Source organism: Echinococcus granulosus (genome assembly GCF_000524195.1).
Source record: "Echinococcus granulosus chromosome Unknown EG_S00065, whole genome shotgun sequence".
In the NCBI taxonomy this organism is placed as follows: domain Eukaryota; kingdom Metazoa; phylum Platyhelminthes; class Cestoda; order Cyclophyllidea; family Taeniidae; genus Echinococcus; species Echinococcus granulosus.
The window spans coordinates 82737-103533 of record NW_020170445.1 but is presented as its reverse complement, the minus strand read 5'-3'; the positions used below and the strand labels follow the sequence as shown (position 1 = coordinate 103533).

The 20797-nt window shown below is 41.9% G+C and overlaps 3 protein-coding genes across 3 annotated transcripts; 2 read left to right on the top strand and 1 right to left on the bottom strand. All coding sequences in view use genetic code 11, as the record gives it.

Annotated features, from left to right (window-relative positions):
- Positions 1-2896: 2896 nt before the first annotated feature.
- EGR_06874 (Enhancer of yellow 2 transcription factor) lies at positions 2897-3478 on the top strand (the record flags this gene model as incomplete). Its single annotated transcript, XM_024496123.1, has 2 exons — positions 2897-3195; positions 3325-3478. The coding sequence occupies 2 exons, from the start codon at positions 2897-2899 to the stop codon at positions 3476-3478; spliced, it is 453 nt and encodes a 150-aa protein (XP_024349435.1).
- Positions 3479-4215: 737 nt separating this feature from the next.
- Positions 4216-7994, bottom strand: EGR_06873 (Histone-binding protein RBBP4; the record flags this gene model as incomplete). The annotated part of the gene is made up of 7 exons (XM_024496122.1): positions 4216-4269; positions 4682-4927; positions 5218-5616; positions 7114-7403; positions 7481-7626; positions 7697-7841; positions 7979-7994. 7 exons carry the CDS (start codon positions 7992-7994, stop codon positions 4216-4218), a joined length of 1296 nt encoding a protein of 431 aa, XP_024349434.1.
- Positions 7995-15233: 7239 nt separating this feature from the next.
- Positions 15234-20762, top strand: EGR_06872 (Diacylglycerol kinase zeta; the record flags this gene model as incomplete). Its single annotated transcript, XM_024496121.1, has 7 exons — positions 15234-15307; positions 15479-15542; positions 17385-17471; positions 19028-19111; positions 19447-19512; positions 19686-19757; positions 20553-20762. 7 exons carry the CDS (start codon positions 15234-15236, stop codon positions 20760-20762), a joined length of 657 nt encoding a protein of 218 aa, XP_024349433.1.
- Between the last annotated feature and the right edge of the window lie 35 nt (positions 20763-20797).

The window sequence follows — 20797 nt, the reverse complement described above, 5'->3', positions numbered from 1 at the left end:
GAATCAATAAATTGGACATAACCTATAAAAATTTCAACAGAATTTCGTCAAATTCAATAAATTAAACATCCAACTCTAAAAAAGGTGAAAAAAAATTAAAGTTAATGAAGGCGTTTCTTAGCCATTAAATGTAACTTGCAGTTCCATTTGAAAATCAATTATTTTTGGCATATCTTTTGCCCTTTAAGTCACAGAATACATTTGATATGATTCTTGGTTAATGGGCAACGGATTATGTCAATCGCTTAACACCACCATTGACATTTAAATTTCCCAAGGATAATATAACGTCCCCTCTGACGCTTCTCCCGAAGTCCCACCCATCCAGGGTATTGGTAAAAGGACATACTACTCATATTTAAAAAAAAACACTTAAACTGCAGGAATAGAAGGTTATGTAAAGGGCTTTGTTTTAAAAATTCTAGAAGAGGACATTGCCTTAGTTAATCAGCCGGGTAAAAGAGACATTGCTCAGCTAAAAATTCTTCCAAATACAAACTTCTGTAGTAACGAAATTGGCAAAGGCGTAAGTTATGCTTAGGATTTGGATAAGATGCAAAATAAACTCATAGCAATCATGATATGGACACGACTACTCCCTCTTGTGTGTAGTACGCGTTTGTAAGAACGTGTCATTCAGGCGACAAGCGGCCATATTACACCAACCTCGTAGCTGAGGGAAAACACCAATTCCCACGGAAGACTAAAGCGGATTTTTCTGAGATTCTGCCCTTAGAAGTAAGATTTTATTGCAATATTGAACAATGCTAAAAGTGGTTCTGTTGGTTCCATCACAGTTTCTTAAGGGAACTGGAGGAGAGGTGATGCTCTATTTTTGGAGGGAGAAGCAATAAGGCTTCAATGAATCAAATAAGTGACAAAAAATGCAATGTATTCGGAAGAGGAAATATTTTTAAAAGTATAAACGTTTCTTTATGTTTTCAAAATTGTCTACACCAAACGATCAAACATCTCAAAAAATGTAAAAAAACAACCAACAATTAATTGCCAAAGAGTAGATAAATTGACTGCAAAAGTCACATCCTAGCAAAAACTTAATTTTCCCTGCTTACAAATCCTGAAAAAACGTGCGGAAATCAGAATTCGGGCATCCTAATGCATGATGTTCCACAAGTTTTAAAGAAAATGTAGAACTAACTTTCGCAAATGTGCAAACTCGAGCTGTTCCTATAGCCATTTAAGGCCAAAGAAGTATAAAAGCAGAAGCGGTGGAGATCAAAGTGGCCGTGAAGTTAACCACTACAGTGTGTTTATAATTTAATGTCTATCTTGGGTTTCGACTCCACATGAAATAAAATTTAATTACTGATGAATCGTTCGTGTAGAAAGCAAATTTTTTAAAAAAGGTAGACAGTCGTAAAGAGCGTATGTTAAACAAACCTACTAGGTGAAAAGCTGTCATTTAACACCAAACGTGTGACGGAGCGAACGCCTTTGACCTCTGAGGAGTCAGTTTATTTGTTTGCTTTTAAAATAAATCAAAAGCACAAGTATATCAGGTGCAAATGTAAGCTGAAAGGGATCACAAGAGGCAAAAAGCTGAAATTGCTTGACACAAATGGACAGATACTTACATGCTTAACGTCAAAAACATAATGAAATGCAAGAATAGATTTCAACACGTACGTGAAAAAATTAAACTCCATAGATTACATTTCTTGAAAGGCATCTATCTAGTCATGGCGACCACTAACTCCCTCAAGGATATTCTAATTAGAAATACACTTCACTATCTAACGTCACGCATTAAACCACATTCAGGTGCGCGTGGTGGCACTAAAAAGCCCCTATTGTAGTAAATTATTAGTAGCTTGCATAATAAAGATTTAAATGCGTGTTATCAGAACCACTTTGTGACACTTAAACGTAATTAAAAGCAAAAAGTAAATACAAATTGTGCAAGATATTCGAATGAAGTAGAGAACACCTTAATTATGTAAAAAATACAACAACGTGCTAATAATAACTTTACTGTACTACGAATAACACAGTAATAGATTATTTTAACCTCAAATCCCAACAAGTTTGCATTAAGCATGCGAGCATGTGAGCTCCCGCTTGTATTGAAGGAATTCCAGTTACAAAATTTGCAGGCAGATTAAGATAGAGATAACTGCTCCTCAAAAAACAATCAAGAGCAAATAAAAGACCCAAAAGAAAATTTGCCTTAAATTGATGACAAAGCTGAGGGGTTCTTCCCCAGTTGCACATGAATCTACTAAACAATGCAGCTGTTAACGCGATAATGTATAACGAAATCAATTAACGTCACGGCAGGTAACTATGATCAATAGCTCAAAGAAAGGAGAAAAAGCTAAGCTCGATCTTTAAAAATATATCTTTTGAATAGAATGACACACAGTAACGTCGTCACGATAACTCATCTTACCACAGTTTTTTGTACGAATTCAATGACAAGAACTTACCATATGCACATTTTTAATGCCGGTGAATTTTGACATCTCCAAAAACTATAATTTTGCACAAGTTAATTAAATTTGCTAACGGCTTTCATGTTAGTGCTTTATTTGCATAAGTGATGAGAACTGTCCCCAGCCTAATTATTTTCGTACAAACTACTAATATTTAATAATGTCATGCTATCCCCCGATCGACAATGCTGATAAATAACGTCGCACTGGTGGGCTTTCAGGCAATTTTCGGCCACTTAAAAGAGTTCATCGCTTTCTGTAAAGGTTTATGAATAATGCTATAACAGCTACGTCCCCAATAGCATTATTTCTGTTTGAAGCATATTACAAACTCAAACAACCCGCTTTAATCTCATTGGTTATTCTGCTCAATCTATCAGCTGTTTCAAATCGATAAGGGCGGATTGATTGAGGTCAAACTAGCTTTGGCGTCAGACTCTAAAATGGGTGACAAACGGGCTGAAATTCGGGCTCGGATCAACGACCTCTTGAACGCCAAAGGTGAGCGAGAAAAGATACGCGAAATGATCGAAAAGAAGTTGGTGGAATGCGGTTGGAATGATCGCGTCAAAGGCGCCTGTAAGGAGTTCATCCGCTCCAAGGGCGTTGACGCCGTCAACGTCGACGATGTTGTGGAGGCAGTAGCGCCCTCAGCTCGGGGCACTGTACCTCCGGAGGTCAAGGCCTCCGTATTGGAGTACTTAAGGAAATTTCTCGCCAAAAATGGTGTCGATGTGGACTAGTAATAGAACCCAATTCCTTGTATTTCTTCGAAGATAGTTTGTTTGATTTTATTTAATTTTTTATTTGTCATATTATTAGCATATAAAGTCGCTCTTTATGGAATGTGTGTTGGTAATTCTTCACAAAGTTGTGGATTAAATGCTATCGGGGGTCTAGGGGATTCGAGTCAGGAAGAGCCGAATATGGTGCGGCAGTCGGAGCTTTTAACCATCCATGCTCGGCTTGAACAGGCCAACACAAAGGGCAGCGTCTGCATTAACTCCAACACACGTCTCAGCTAGCATCTCCATGTCAACCGTTGAAGACTGACATAAACTAGTGCGTAGCAGGACCCAATGCCTGCAGCTAGCTCTCTTGAAACCTTTTCAAAATTTCTACATCTAATAGAGCCCAAGATGGCGTCCAAAATGTTCTCCAGATGCGAAGGTAGCACAGCAATCCTCCAGTCTGTCCACCCATTCGTCGTAAACTCGCGTATACTACTCAAGCGGAAGTCCCAAATCCATTCAGCTTCATCAATTCAGCGAGCAAATTAAATCGTCAGTCACTTCAGTACAAAAAAGGCACCATACCTACGTCATACCAGCCCCAAAATCACCAAAAAGTTCGAGAGTCGCCACTGACCTTCAGGCGCGCAAATGACCAATCCGAAGCCAGTCAGAGAGTTGCCAACCACACAACCACCCATGGCTGCCATAAGGGGAGAAGGAAAAGAGAGGCTTTTAGCCTGATGCAAAATCTCAAAAGAAGAATGGCACAACCTTTGCTGCAAAACTACTGCAAAAGACAAACACTAAAAACGACTCGCATTAGTTTTATTCACCAGGCGCAGTTTCAAATGAACCTGCAGACTTGGGACTCGTTTCAAACGAAGGGAGGGAAGATATCTCAACAGTACACAAGACGCTAAGTTCGATGACATTAAAGTGTCAAGAGTACGAAATGCAGTTAGAATTTGTCGTTTCTTCTGTTTGCAAAAAAAGGGAGAAGGGGGTTATATGTGTGGCCTGCCACCCCCCTACTCTGGTTCGATCGCCAGCGGCGGCTCATCCTCGTTATAAATATTCTCCGCCTATCAAAGTGAAAAAAACAGTCGTTAAGCCTCTGAGAAGGGAAACTTTCAATCATACAAAGGTTGATCCTACCCATCACCAAAACTGGCGGATTAGAGACAAAAATTATGAGCCCTAATTTCACAGGACAGCGTGATTCCACCCTTTCTTATCAGACCAAAGAGTAAAAAAAGATCTCGGCCGGGTGAAATGACTACCTTTGCGGTTTAGCATTAAATTTATCCCTTTAAGGTCCAAGTAGCAGCTGAACTTTTGCATAGAGTTCTGTCGTCAATACTGTGCTGAATTAACAAATTAGAGTCCAAATACCGTAAACTTAACTCTAACGAAAATACTGACGATGACCCACGGGAGAGAGAAGATATGAGACAAGGTGTGATGAGGAAAATAAAGTGAGACAAGATGGAGTACCATTTGCCAGACTTGTAGGATGTTGTCCTCGCTGACGGAGCAGACGACCCAAGGTACGCAAGGATTCCATGAGAAGTCGGAAATCTTGGCAGTGTGTCCGCCGTGGATAAAAAGAAGTTCGGGGGGTCCATCTTCGGCTTCCTCTGGTGTCTGCTCCTCTCCAATCTTGCTGAGGTCCCATACGTGCAGCCGACGGTCAGTGCCGGAGGAGGCTAGAATGGTCTCGTGGTGCGGTGACCATTGTACCTACAGGGAGAATGGGAGAATCAGGGTTAATTCAATTCGGAAACAATCATCCGCCTGCCCATTCACTCATTTAACCGGTTTCCATTGCTTGGAAATCAGGAAGCATGCAAGAAGAATCAGAGTAATAATTTAGCCATCAATCCAGCTATCTGACCTTCTACAATTGATGGTCTTTTTAATTACACACCTGACGCAAAACCTGAACCCTAAAAGGCCAAACTTTAACGCAATCATCCACATATCGATTGGTTCCGATTCGGAAAAACTAGACATAACAACGAAAAACCGACCTGAAAGATCTCATCTTTGTGCGACTCGAATGAATGCAGCTTCATGTGCAGCGACCGGAGGTCCCACAGAGCAACGGTGCGATCCGCGCTGCCAGTAGCGAGGATGAACTCGGAGAAGGGATTGAACGAGAGGCAGTTCACTTCAGCAGCATGCGCCTCCACACAGTGACTTGGCTTGCTCGCCGTAGCGGTGGTTCCCGCGCCAGCAGAGGTGCTGCCACAGCTACGCGTATCCCAAATCATGAGGCGTTTGTCATCTGCCACTGAGCCGAAGACAGACTCGTGAAGGGGGTGCCAAGCCACGTCCTCCACCACACTTGTGTGGCCCGTGAACATGGTATGTGCATCGATTATGCGACCCTCCTTGGGCGTCGCGTTAATGTCCCACATGCACACCGTCTACGTGGCGACAAAATCAAAAAATAGAAGGTGACCAGGTGGAGATAAGCACCACTGTGTATCATTTACCTAAATGATGGCAGCCAGCATTTACTTAGAGCTTCGAGGAAGTTTTGAGAGTTTACTATTCAACAGTGCAATCATCAGACAAACCAACTATTTGGACGGACGAGAAAACCTACAGAATACAACTGAACAAAGAAGTTAGTTGAGACTAAAGTGACTTTTGTTAAAAAAGGAAGCAATCTAAAAATCCGAGGGAATGCAGAACGCCTTTCATCTAAACTAGGCCAGTAGTCGCCTAGCTCTTCTATATTACGACGCCTTCAGAGCTAACAAGGCTACCTCGCTAACACCGTTAGCAGACAGACTCCAAAAGATCAACGATCCCGATTTTGTTAACCGCATACTACGATAGTCATAAAGGCATCAACTGTGGATGGTTAAATATACAGCTATTCATTCAAAAAGAATTACAGAAACGACGTCATTTTTAAATAGGTATCCCCGATGTCGTTGAAAACGTCATAGAACCTCTCGTCCATTCATAAACTCACCGACTACTGCCTGAAGAATATTTTTACAGACTTTTAAATATGCCACAATTAAGGAAGTCGAACGAAAACAAGCAAGCTAAAGGCTTCCCAATGGTTCCCCATCCATAATCTGCTGGTTTATGCTTCGTCTTCGACAAACAAGGTGGCGATTCAATAGCGATGAATCCATCAGCACTCAATCAGAGCATTCTACCACAGACACATTAGTGTAAATAAACCCTCGAAACTTTCTGCAAGTTCATCGTTCAACCTATAGCAAATAATGTACATTTTCTTAATGTAGCTCAATACCAAAGAAAAAACCTAATTTTCTATCAAATGTCTACCATTTGAAAAAAATCGCAAGCTTCGACTTAGTTTTATCTTGTTATCTTGTTGGGAGAAAAAGTGGCCTCAAACAATAAACACCAAATCGTAAAGATTACCTAGTTAAGACAATAATGATGATTCCAAGTGGCAACCGAAATGAGGTGCTACTGAAATCTCATTGAATGCCTTTAATGACCGAGATCAACTCATGGAGTTCCAAATAATTGAAAACAAAAGGAGTCAAGATACCACTAAATAGGCAATTTTACTAGCGCTGTGTATTAGACTGAAAACACCTCGTAAATGCAAAAGATTGAAGAACCGTTTGAAGGCACCTATCGAAAAGAACGCCTATGTAAGTTGAAATTTCATCACAATGAACGCAAAACTAAAGTTGGTCGTCTTTATAGAAGATTATGAAAAGACTTAGAAACAAATTCGACTGAATGAGTCGAAAAAAGAATGTGACTTGATAGCAAGGGGAAAGAAGAACTGAAAAACAACCTGCAATTCATCACATGATCCGCAAGATTGATAACCATCCAAAATTCACTACAAATCATTGCCATCATCAAGGCGATAGATGACATCAATTCAATCCTCCAGTATAATACACGATACCGCGACTCACATAATCATCAGAGGCTGATAAGAGGTAGCCGTTCAGATTGGGATTCCAAGACAATCCATAACCCTCCTTCTGGTGTCCCCTCAGCCTTAACTCGGGCTCACAAACACCCGAGGGATCAGGCTTGCTTGGGTGCTTGGTGTAATCGAAGACTAACACATCCGCGCTTGGCGTTTTTGTGGCGATGACGCAGGGATTCTGCGGCATGTAACGCGCTCTGTTTACCTCACCCTCGTGATTGATCTTGATATTAATCTCAATCTTGCCCGTCACAGCACCGAATCCACCAAATTCTATAAAAGGCCACCAAAGGATCCACACTGATTAAAGCGTTTTAAAGAGAGACAACAAGAAAACAAAATGGACATACCCCCACGTTCCGGATCGTAGTTGCTAGGATCGAATTGGGTGTTATCATTGGGCAACTGAACACTGGCGATGAGAAGATGGTTCTGTTCGTCCGACGTGTGGGTACCCAAAATGAGACGATGAATAGAGTAGTCCTTGCCCTCAGGACTAAAATACGAAGAAAAAAAGCATAAAATAAAGCCGAAGTGGTCCAGTTACGCGAACATTAATAACAAACCGAGTAATTTCAGGAAGCCATTGAGCAGTTAAACTGGGCCATTCCAGGGCATGTGTCATCACCAAGTCGTAAAGAAAGGGGGTATTTTTCTTCCAAATTTTGTACTCCTCATTAATAACGCGCTCCTCCACGCAGTCCTCTAAACCTGGGGAAAAATGTTGACATATAAACGAATGCGTCACCAAAAAAAGCTCAATAACAAACACACAAAACAGTATACAAGAGTACACCTCTACTGCGGCAAAGAAAGTTCGAAAAGAGAAAATAATTGGAATGAACCACCTTCAACTTCAGGCATATCTGGGAACCGACAAGGACAGCAACGAGAGCGCTAGTATTTGAAGTAGAAAAGGGAAATTAAACAAACAATACAGGCCAAAGAGAGGGTTTTATATTTCTCATTGCAAGGTTAGAAAACGCATGAAAAAACACACATAATTTAAGACTAAACCTAGTTTCAATGGTGGTAGGAAACACGCAAAATTTTCTACGTAATAAGGTTGCAATGCAAAGAAATCATCATTAAGTATTGCTTGCTCTTTAACCATATCAGAACGACTTAATTATTAAATTAAGAGTAATCAAGTATAGGGTGCGGGTGTTACATTGAATGAGTGAATTGCGCTCATCGAACAAGATCAAAATAAGTCGCTTATCTGCGTTACCAATAAAGTGCAAAGTATTTCTACGATTCTTGTAAGTTCATTTTTTTTCCGATACCTTAAATATCTTGGCAGTCAACACCCCGTATTTTTCACTTTTCGCAGGGTCTCAAATAGTGCAAAATTGTGTAGACCTTACGTTTATATTGTGTTTTACTTCAGCTTATTTTTATGTTTCAAAGTTTTTTGCCTGAAATATTTAGTAAATTCCGTGTTTTAATTCTTAAAGTAATATTGCCCTTAAGGTTGTTCGTCATTTAAACGGTGTGGCATTTCAAATATCGTATTTTTCGGACTTGAGGGTCAGGTTTTGGTACGCTAGTCGACACTATTCGAGTAGTTGATTTTATATTTATTCATTTTGATGTGTACTTAGCTCTGACAAAACCCATTTAGGTGCTCGACTACTCGTGTGCGTCTTGTAATATTTGCCTCAGGCAATTTGTTCCACGATCACTTTTCTTTTCTTCTGTGCTACTTTTTCTCTTTTTCTTTCTTGGTTTTGCTTGGTGAACTTAGTGGTGTAATCGGTTTTTAAGCCTTTTTATCATCGTTTGACAGGTACAGCTTTTGCTGTCTTTTGAAATGCTGATTTCATCTGCCAGTTCCCAGAATTCGCGACACCTGCGGAGAGTCATAAAGTCACGCTTTTTTGACTCAGATGAACACAATGACTACCAGCTGAACACTGAAGAGTCAGTTGCTATTATATTTAATTTGTGTCAATTTAAACACCTTTCCATGTGTAGGCGGTCAACCTACATTTAATCATTTCTAGGACTTTTGTCTTTCTTAAATGACATTTACCGAAATTAGGCTTTGCCATTGTTTTTTCTTAATGTGACTGGTTCTTGAGTTCAGTTATCTCTTACCATTGTCCTTGGTATGAAATGACCACTGTGCCCTTTTTTGTTTTTTCACTCAACTCGCCGTAAAATCCAAATTTTCTGGCAATTTAATTCTTCATTTTGAAACTTAAAGCTAGCTTTTCCTTTAAGTTGCTTGTTATTAAACATCAAACTTTTTCAGATTGCCTCATTTTCTTCGTCTCATTGTGCCCCTCCACATCAGCCTTGTAGTTCTATGCCGAACTGATTCTCCTTTTTGGTTTTTTTCTGTTTTTTTAATTGATATACTGATAGCCTTCTTGGGCGTTGGATACCGAGCTGTTTGTCCTGGGCTACATGAGCCGAAAGATCACATGCTCGAACTTGACGACATCAGTTTGTAATCTGATAAATTTGAGGGCATACACATGCGCAAATACGTGTAATGCTCTGAGGCTAACATCAAGTGGGGTCAAATCCCTGCATACACAAACTGCAGCTTATTTCATATTCTGGGAATTTCTTAACCAACTTCTCGATCAGCTTTCATTTGACCAACAAACCGCACAGTCTGCATTACTCACCTATATCATGCTTTATTTCTAGCCACACGAAGCTTGTGCAATCCCTCCTTTGTCAGGCTCAATTCTATGCTACCTCCTCCGCATAAGTAGCATGTCACCTAGGTGGCTAAGTTAAAAACGGGGTGAGGAAAAGGAGCGCATAAAAATCAGCCAAAAAACTTCTGCTATTGAAATCTTCTTCCCGTTTAAATTCCCTAGACTTCTGAAGTTGCCTGTCACCAAATATGGCTTGTTTTTGGCGCGGTGACACCCCTCATTAAACACTTAACCGTGAGGCACTTCGTGTATATGAATCTGCGCCAATCCGCCGCTGTGTTTTGAATGTCATGACGCTGTTCAACTACCTCTTACCTCTTAACGGAATATGCGTCATACTGGAGTGGTTCTGCGTGACTACCTTCTAGAGTGTTAACGCCTCATCCCCTTATTGCATACGTGGGCGACCTCGCATTTGGAATTCCACCGGCTACTCATCAGTGCATTCCGCTCTTGTTTATCATATCGTCACAAAAATAAGGGTTTGACAGCCGCCTAGTGCATAGACTGTATTATACGTCTCGATTGGGAATTGTTGCCACGGTAACTATCAGTAGCCGCCTTAATAATTCTCAGGGCATGGTGGGTTCAGCATGCACAGATTTTGTACATTCCCTCCCGTCTGATTGACCACGTCATCGCTAGCGGTTTGTGCATTGGCTATAGCTTTGACCAATGGGCGGTGAGATCATAAATTTGTGCAGCACAAACATTAATCTTTGGACATTAGCCCGGTTATGACCTTGACAATTAAGGGGTCGAAATCACGCTCCCACGGATGCACCATCTGGTGGTGGATCTAGTGGGGCTAATTGCGTTAGAAAATGCTTCGCTTTCGAGGCGCCTCTTTATTCATTTCAATAGGTCGTCACTTCTGGGGCATTAGACAGAAGTAGGGAATGTGAATAATGTGGCCTCCTCCTTCTTTTTTCTTATTGTTAATTTCTTGTGGTAATTTGTTGACAAGATTGTCTTGTATTGAATTTTGATGGTGAGGATGCATTATCGTGAGCCATTTGGTAGCCATCCAAACTCGTTTGTTCGTTGTGACGACACAACAATAATTCACCCAAGCAAATCGAGGGGTGACCCGGCCTAGCTGACCTCCTAGATACTTCCGCCATCATTTTCCAAGGTATCTGCGGGGGAGGGCGGCGAGAGGGTTAATTTGTCTACAAAAGCTTCGACCCCTTGGGTACCAGTAGCTATTAATCTCATCGCACTCTAGAATAACCACTTCGTAAAGACCACTCGTAACGGGTGCTCAAGGACGCACTTCACTTCCACGATAGGTTGGAGACAACTTTGCGATTTCTAGTGGCGCACATTCTATTGAATCAATCCATTGACATGCTCCATAAGGTCGTGAGTGCAGCTACTTGTACAAACATGCGGTACAGAGTCCATTTCATCTGTCAACTTTGTCCCCGTCACAACAGCATGGGTTGCTCCCTAAACTGCCACCCTTGGTCAAGGTTAGTTCCGCCTGTTTCTCCACCTTCACTTTCATGATTCTTTAAGCCTTTTTGACACCAATTTTGTGCGCCATCAAACGGTTTTTAGCTCCCAAAAGTTGGAAGTTCTTTGGTGGGCGAATTCTCTTCTTTTTGCCTGAAGGATACTCATTTACAAGTCGGGCCGGTGCCCAACGACTCACCCATGTGCTAGTAATTATAAAGAATGAGATACCCATGTCAAAATTAGTTTGCAGGGAGGCGCAAAGTAAAAACCCACCCATTGATCTACACAGCTTTGACAACCACTTAAAAGTGGTCTTGTGAGCTCTAGGGGCCGGAAGAATCGAGATCAAAAGAGGCTGGTCAGGTGGCTCATTTTTCCTAGGTAATTTACATATGTTTACTGATCCGACCGCGTAGGTGGCTCTCATTAATACACACAACTAATCATTGGTCTAACGGGTAGCCATTGTTTTGGTCAAATGTAAACATCGCGTTCTGCCATCACTCTATCCACACGCAAATGAAACATGTTCAAACGAGTTTCCGATGGTGCCTTCAAGTTCCGGTAAATTTATTGTCCTATTTGTTTCATGTTTTATTTAATTTATGCAAAAATTAGTCTTCTATAAGTATGCTTTATTCATAAAATTTTTTGGAGAGTTTATTCTCTCCGTGATTGGATGCTCTTCGGCTAATGAGAGCCCCGCCGGATTTTGATGGGCTCTCAGCCGTGAGTCCTCGTATTGGTAATTTGTCTCCCTCAAGAACGTGCCTCAAAATTTAGCCTACTTGAAATGCTTTAGGCTAGAATAAGAAATCACAAGATGTATTTAGTAAAAATCAACTGTTGTCCGACTACCTTATCCGCCTTAAAACACCCCAACGACACCGAGGAGTAAGTGGATTTCTGCTCTGACATTTGCAAGGCAAAGTGATTGTTACGGCGCAAGGGAAGGCAGAGGCTGGCTGATCTAATCGCATGACAGTTTGTGGATATTATTGCTCTACTACCACAGCCCCTTCTAGCCGACCACACAACACGACGCAATGCAACACAACACAACACAGCATGACTTCATGACTCCTCTCTCCTTCGCCTTTGTGTGTGTGTGTGTGGCTCCAGAGAAGATCGCATCTAACAAAAGCACCCATTGTCGCCTTATCGCATTGCACCGATGACAAAGGTAGCAGATAACGAAGGCGTCGTTTGTTCCCTTTTACCACCAACGCTGACACAATGCCACGCTGTCGACCCTTTTTGCTGAGGGCCAACACACACGCATCATCGCTCATAAAATGCATGCAAGAGGGAGAAAGAAAAGTGGGACTGGGGAGAGCGAGAGAGTGATTGCCCCAATCATCTAGTATCATGGAGGTAGCAACCACATCTGTGTGTTGTTAGGGCTGCTTTCAACTCCACTTGAACAACCAGTTGAGAGACACGATGGCACGGGGCTGAGAAAGTGGGAGGTTCCACCAGCAGGTGCGGTGGTTTCATTTATAAAGAATCCGCTGACTCATTTGCACCGAATACAGTATCCGTTCCCTTCTTTTTAAAGAGGCATCTAATTAGTAGGTACGCATAATTAAAGCGGAGGTGTAATTTGGACCGCCGTGGTGACTATCGAATCTGTACATCTTTTGAAGAAAGCACAAATCAAATCAGAATTAAAAAACAGCACATCTGGTCAACTCTAACGTTGGAAAGTTGATTTAGTTCCTTTTTCCCCTTTATTTCGTTTCTTTTTTCTTTTGGGGAGCGTGACAAGCCTTGTTAGCACCCTTTCCTGTACGGCTTCACACACCTCAAATTGCTGCCTGATTACTACCGCAAATTGATCACCCATTCATAATTTTTCTACTACTCTATTTAAAAATCTTAGACCTCTGATTGGTTTTCTTAAGAAAAAATGCTGTCGAGAGTGTAGAAAGGCTTTGAACTCCTTTTACATGTGGCATCCCAATTTTCCTGGCCAGACTCGGCGTCACGAATGTGTTGCATGAGTTTTTTTTGGCCGATTACACCAAATCAGTTATAGGATAGTTTTGGTCAAGAATGCAAAGGAGAAAGAAATAACTTGAAACAAAACGTATCCGTTGTGGGGGGACTGTGGGCCTCAATTGCGCTGTGCGATTGACCGCACCGGTAAACATGTTAGGAAGGCGAAAAAAAACGGCCGGCTTCCCCTCTTATGCTGGAGATTTGTATACATTTTTTTTAATACAAAGGTGCGGATTCTGCTTAAAACGTTTTTAGCACAGTAGCTAATTAGGCCATCACACTAGAGGCGCATTCTTTCCCATTTTTTTAAACAAAGTGAGGTATCCCTATTTTTAACAAAGAATTGGTAAAAAAAGGCAAAAAATTCACTCTACCAACGGCTGAGAAGGTGATGCATGCAACAGTTATTTTCATTTTAAGGTTTTCTGTTATTTATTTTCTGCTATCACACTTGCCTCTTGGGTGGTGGGGCGAGGGAGGCGGGCCGTTGGGTGGAGGTGGAAGGCACGGATTCAAACAAGTAATTTATGGAATTCCTTTTTGAATGCCTTTGGTGAACCAACATTTTTCCGTTAATTAATTAATTGGATCACAAGCATTTGGGGGTCAGTTCTTTTTCTTTCTTCTTCTGACGGCAACAGAAGTCGGGAGGTGTGAGAGTTCTCTCTCTCCTCGGTGTTTTGCATTACCTCTCTTCTTATGTGGGCAATTCAACTTCTCTTAATCTCATTAGGGAGAACTTGTACTTTTCCTCTCAACAAGGTGATAAATCCTCTTTTCTTTTTTCTCTTTCACGTACACCTCAAATATTTAACAATGAAGTGCCTCTTGTCAAACTGGTTGGAGAAAGACGCACTTGTGTAGTGGAGGGAGAGGAGGGGTTTACAGACTGTCATTGTTTATTGGGAGGAGGAAGCGGTGATATTCCAAACTCTCCGCTTGTCACCAAACATGAAATTCATCTGGGGATGATTGGAACAAATTTTTTCCCTTACAAACTGTTTATTATGAGGGAGTGGGAAATATCTTGGTGCGGTGTTTGCTGTGCTTACATCGTACCCAGCCTTTTTTTTCCAAGGGTTATGAGCAATTCGGTAATGGCCTATTCGAGTATTTTGCGAGTGATAAAATGCATTTCTCTTTAGAGACAGATTCTCCTGCTTGCCATGTGTGTGGTCAGTCATTCTCCCTCTCCACTACTTTTAATCATCTAAAAATGTAGAAAGGGAGGTAGGAGGGCAGTCGATGTCGAGGGCTAGCTCACCATTATCCCAGAATAATGTAACTCTTGTGCAATTTTCCAAGCAGGCGTTTTACGAGAGTCCCACTGAGTGTTCGTCCGTTGGTTGATTGGTGTAGCGGTGGCCTGGGAACCATCGGCGGCTGAAGTCGTTGCTAGCAGACAGACACGAGTGTTCAATAAACGCTTTCTGTGGCTGATCAAGCTTTACTTGAAACCTCCTCCATGGTGAGAAATCAAAACAAACCCTTTTATGCATGCATGCATCACCTCTGTGACTTGGCAGCTCGCTGCTTGATTAACAATGCGAAGACTGGTCTGTGACAGGAGGCATTTGTCGCCGTCGTGTTTACTACCGCTACGGTGGTGTCCCCCCTTGGTTTGTTTATGTAAAATCGTAAGTCTCGGTTTAACCTGGGAGCCTCCTTGTGGTTAATTTTGGACGTAACGCTTGTTTATGTGGTCACAGAGCCTTCTGAAATAATCACTTTTGCACTCCTGGACAGTATTTATTTGCGTTTCTGGAGGATTTGTAACGTAATATTAGCACTCTTTAGGAGGTTTGATTCAGGAGAGGAACTCGAAGGTCGGCATGGGTCACGAAGACCTTCAAACATGTTTTTGGGTCGTGTTGACTGTGCAGGGAGGAGTAAAGCCTTGCTGAAGTAATCCTCTGTCCATTCCGTGTCCATCCCTCCGTCTACCCACTTTGTATCCACCCGAAACATGGTGGAACGCTCCTACCTCCTCATCCTCCTATTTTCTTCAGTGTCACATTTCCACCTAAAATTTGCCGTCAAGTTGGTTTTTTAGACCGATCTTCATCCCCTCTAACCGAGGGACCTAAAGTATTCTTTCTTTTTACCCAACTTTTTGCCGAAAGGATAGTTTCTTGTGCTCAATTTTTTTCTGTCCCTAAAGTCTTTAAGTAACAACTCTTTATTCTTAATTTTTTTTCCCCTTCTTTTTAGTAATTCTAATGACACCGGCAACAACTCCGCCACCTCCTGGTCGATCAGCATGCCCAAATGGACGGTGAGACACGATTCCTTTTGTTAGCATCTCTCCTCGCATAAATTTAGGGAGGGATAAATTGAAGGACATGAGTCACCGTCCTAGCTCTGCTCACCAATAGATCTCTCCCACTGATCTGTGCCTTTTTTTCAACAATTTTCTTTCTATAATGGTTCTCTATCTACTTCTCATAGCTGTGACATATGTTGGGCGCTGCGTCTGTTTTCTCGGTCTGACCACTAGCTAGAGGGGAAAACTTAGCCCTCCTTCTTCGCCTTCTCCCCTCCCCCTCGTCCTCTTCTCCAAATACTGGTCAGACACAGTGAAGTGGGTGAAGTTGTGCTCCCAGTCCAGCAGGACACACATCTTCTATTCACAATACCTATTACCTGACTGGACGTGTTCCCTCCTTCCTACCCGCATGCATACAAAATTCACCTAGTTTTTGCTGACATATTTACCGAGGTGAAGGCTTTTATTATTGCCCAAATGGGAGAGTGGCAGTCAACATGGCCTTACTTAGGTGGCTTCTTCGCCTCCTTCCATACTTTACTACTTCCTCTCCTTCCTCGTCTGAATGGAGAACGACTTTTTCCCACGTATCATCGTTTAGTGCAAACGGGTGTTACATTATTACTTGGTTTTTTCCTTTTTCTCTTCCTTTCCTGAAGAGTCGCTGCTTTTCATAGACAGAAAAACAGTCAAATTGACATATCTGCAAAGCGGAAGTGATAGACCACTATAGAAACGGAGTGATGCAGGCCCTAAAATCACTCAACGTTGTTTGTCCCACTTCCTGCCATATAAGGGTCCTCTCTTGCCAGATTCAGTCAGTCGCTCCCTCACTCGATCTGTCATTAATTCACTCACTCACCTCACCCACCTCAGTCACTCACTCGCTCTCCCTTACTAAGTCGGTTACTTGGTCAGTTGAAAAGTTTGGTAGCGGCACCATCTTTTTCCCCCTTTTTTATGAGATCAAGCGAAGAACAGGTTGATGGTCTCCATTATAACTTATTGCCTGTCGTTGGGGGGTAATAGATGGCATGCGGCATCCAACTGCCTTTGATGCTTTTGGTAAGATCTCTTTTCCCCCACTCGAAAAGGTGGATGTGTAAATAACCTATCGAGTTAATGATGCTCACCGTTTTCGAGTCTAGGAGGTCTCGTCGATAATACTGCGGCTGTCGTAGACAAATTTATCACCCAAACCGCCTTCTCTACTGGTGTATTCCTTTGTCACCTACCCCACTTTCTTCAGGTTCTCTATAACAGGTTTGATTGGAGGCCTCCAGAGTACGCAACCAAGAAAGACCTTTTGAAATGAGAAAAAAAGTCAGAGGTTGCATTATTAAAGGATACCGCACACTGACTGACACGCCTGTTTAGGCTGCATCATTCATGCATTTAAACAAGGGACATAACTTGGCAGTTGCTTACTCCTTCTACAAAGTCATCTATAATGCAATACTCCGAAAACCGCACGATTTACTTTGTTTATTTTGACCCTCTGGTCTGGATAATTTAATGGGTGGATTATGAGAGCGATTTGTTTGATTTCCTCGTTAGAAATTTTTCCTATCTGTTTGTGCTACCCACTCGGGAACGTTTGTAACCGACTTTTCCACGAATGTTTGTGCGAACGCCCAACTTAAATAAGTAAAATCGGGAAATCGGTGCAAAAAGGGGAAAAAAGGGGAGAGGCATATCTGCAGTCAGGACTGAAAATCTTTCACTCCCTTTTTCTGTGTGCATGTGTGTGGGTGAGTGTATAGACCCTAGTCGAGTGGATAAGGCAGTCCTCTGAAGGCTTCTGATCAATCTCTCGGTTTAGCATGCCCCAGCGGTTGGTAACTTCTGAAGATTTTGAAACGGGAGGCAGGGGAGGAGAGACAGCCAAGCATGCAGGAGGGGAGGAGGGGCGGAGAAGTGGAGCGTGAGGGCACGGAGGTAAACCGGCTCATAACCCTTTCTGCCTTCTTTAATGACCAAAGCCTTGACCTAATTATAAATTCCACAAACTGTTTGAAGTTTGCACGGAATTAATTTAGCCACAAATTGCGATCGTTGTAAATAATTGGCGACGACAAAGACCTCGGATCAGGCCAGTTTGAGAGTGGTTAGAGCCACATTGAAACGCTTAAAACCCATCTCCTTAGTCCCCTCAAACCTAAGCAATCCACCACCCTCAAGTTAGTCCGCCCGTAGACCATGGGACATTCCTTAGGACTTTGTGGATAAAAAAACAAGGGGAGTGGGGTGGCTTTGATTTTTTGTTGTCAAAGCCTCAAAAATGGGATTAACTTCATTTTAAAGTTTGTTTTTGCAATTCGAGCATACAGACACCCTAAATGGCCTTCCTAAATCGCGCAGCGCAGGATGACTCACACCGCTTCTTCCTCATTGGTTCAGGGAGCTCAAGGTCATTGTGGAGTCTGTGCATTTTTAAATACTCGATAAATCTTTTCGAGACTGCGTTTGACCAAAAAACAGGTTCTTGTATGCGTATGTGTCTAATTTACACACCAATTGTTGCAAAGTCCCGATAAATGTCAGGATACATTTTTATGCACGAAAAGGGCGTGGCATCTTTTTTTTGGCCAATTTATGGGTAGTATGTTGATGGGATAAAGTAAATTTAGCAACGAATTCGCTAACTGCTCCGACGATAATAGAAATATTTTGCAGTCTTTTTGTTGAACTGTTTCAATTCATCCAGGTAAATTTGTATAGTGGATAAACCAAACCCTTTAGTGCGTAGTGCACAAATGTGTACTTTTTATTATTGAACACATTCATTTACTCCTTCACTTACTCAATCATTCACACATTCGCTCACTCACCCATTTTCACATTAACTTGTTAATCTAATCACTTCCTCGTTCACTCCTTTGCTTGTTCACCCACTCATTCATTCTTTGCCCCCGTCAATCGCTCACTCAGCTGCGCTCTCATTCATTCAGTCATTCGTTCACTCATTTACAAAATCAGCTCGTCATTCACTCCTTCGTCCGTTCAATCACTCCTTTCCTTATTTAGTCAGCCACTCACTCACCCATTTATTCATTCATTAGTTTGCTGGGCCCCTGGTATAGCTTTTCCAGACATCATGTTGTCTCTGGGGTGCCGATTCCTCCCCTCTTCCCCATATCTGAGGCGTTTGTTTGACTTCGCTCTTCCACCCTCTGCGCTGGTTACTTTCCGTGAAGCTGAGACATTACTTTAATTAACTGTCAACATGCTTGGAGAACATCCTTGCCGTGTTTTTTTAGCGAAACACTCTTCCAAGGAAGCAGCTCGTTCTCCCCGTTTTATTCGTTCCCTTTTCCCTTTTTTTAATTTGCATGGACGTAACCTACCATGCATTCAAATTGTTAAGCCATAATCCGATCATAAATATGGAGACCCGAATTGAACGCTTTTTCTTCATGCCATTAACAAAAAGATGAAATAAGAAATGGAGAATTCGTTTACACTTGATGACATTTTTTGCTCTTTTAATGTAGACTGATGGGAAGCCCGATTGCCATCTTTGGTACGACACTGCGGCCTCCGGTGAATATTGCTACGTCAGTGATTCCCAATGCACGGTAATTCTCCCCAAATTACTCAGTTTTTCTTATTCTGGCGAGGGGAGGGGATCTTAAGAAGCCCTTCAAGTGGGCTTCAATTCATGAAAAGGCGAAAAATTGAAGGCCACTTCCCGATTAATTCGTGTTGCGTGGGTTCAACCTTCATTTGTTGGTCGTTTAGTGATCAGGCTCTCTCTTGCTCTCCGTTTTTTCAATTTTTTTTTTAAACTAATGAGATCACGCTTCTTGCAAGAGTGAAAATGAAGCTAGGACAATTTTTCCATGAACTGTGCCACCTATTTTGTGTTGCTTTGGCCAATGCTTCTGATTCCCCCATATTTCTTTTGTTGTAGAAAGCCGGTCCACGCAAGAAGTGCTCCTCATGTAGAATAATCTGTCATACTGCTTGCATTCCGAGGGTAAGCTTATTTGGTCGATCCGTCGTTACATCCCCGGTAGTTGCTAAATCTTTACATTTTCACTGACTGGGCGTTTCTTTAAAATACCTCAGCTAGACTTCATTTCACTCTATTTTTACTTGTTAATGCCCCCGTTTTATTCCAGTTTCTATTTTACGATTTCTTTTTTGTAGCTCGACGCAAAATGCAAACCTACCTTCAGACGGGCTGTCTCGTCCACATATCGTAATAAAAACGACGATCAGGTGGGGTCTTCTCTTTTCCTCAAAAAACTAAAGCAAAGTTTGGAGCTTATAAAACGAGCCAATTTACTTTGTCAAAATATTTTATCCATTTTTTATTACATTCACAAAAAGTCATCTTGCTAACATCCGATTGGTTCTTTTCCGTATCGGTGCTCTTCAGTCGCTCCTTACCCGCCAATCAGATTTCTCAAAACAATCGTTCGAGTTTTTATGCTGTTTTTTAAAGAAATTTGGTAAACATGTTGCATTTTTAGTAAATGGTGAAGTCTTCTTCCTACTAAACCAGTTAAAAAGAAAGTTTTCCTTTGTTGCTCGTGACTAGACGGTGGTGAGGCATCATTGGGTACTGCGGAGGCAGAAAGAAGATCGCTGTCAAGCCTGCGGAAGGGTTTGTGCTTTATTTGTTCGCTAGATCACCGTTTAAGTGTGCAAAATTTGAAGGCTAACTGAATCATCTTTTGTTTTAGTGGATACAGGCGAAATTCAAGTTTCGCGTAAGTGAAGGCTGTGCTTTCCTGTACATGGCGACTTCATTTTTCCTTTTTAGTTTCAAAACTCTATCCAAATTAACTCAAGTTAAAAGATGAATAGTCGAAGCAATTTTTATGTCCTAGTCTCAAATTCACTAATCAGGTGTTTTGTAAACTTGATAAATGACCGCGTCCGGAATGTTCATACCGTTTCTGGGTAGTTAAACTGCCTGACGGTATACGTTGACAACATTTTGAAGCTGTGGTGCAGTCTACTGTTTTTTGCCCTCTGATGGAGAGAGTGCTATGGCCTTTGTGCGTTTAGGACACTCTCTACATGCAGTGCTCATGGTGCCATCTGTGCTACCACAACAAACCGGAGTGCTTTGATTCGTCCCTGCTCACCGTCTCCTGCCAATTTGGCAAGCACGCCAAACTCATCATTCCACCGACGTGGATCGTCAAAATGCCTAATGAGGCAAGTCATTTCTCGCCTTCTGTCAGCATCTTCCTCGAATGGGTGCTAACGGAGTAGTATGGTTGGTATAAATGATTCACCGTTTTTTTCTC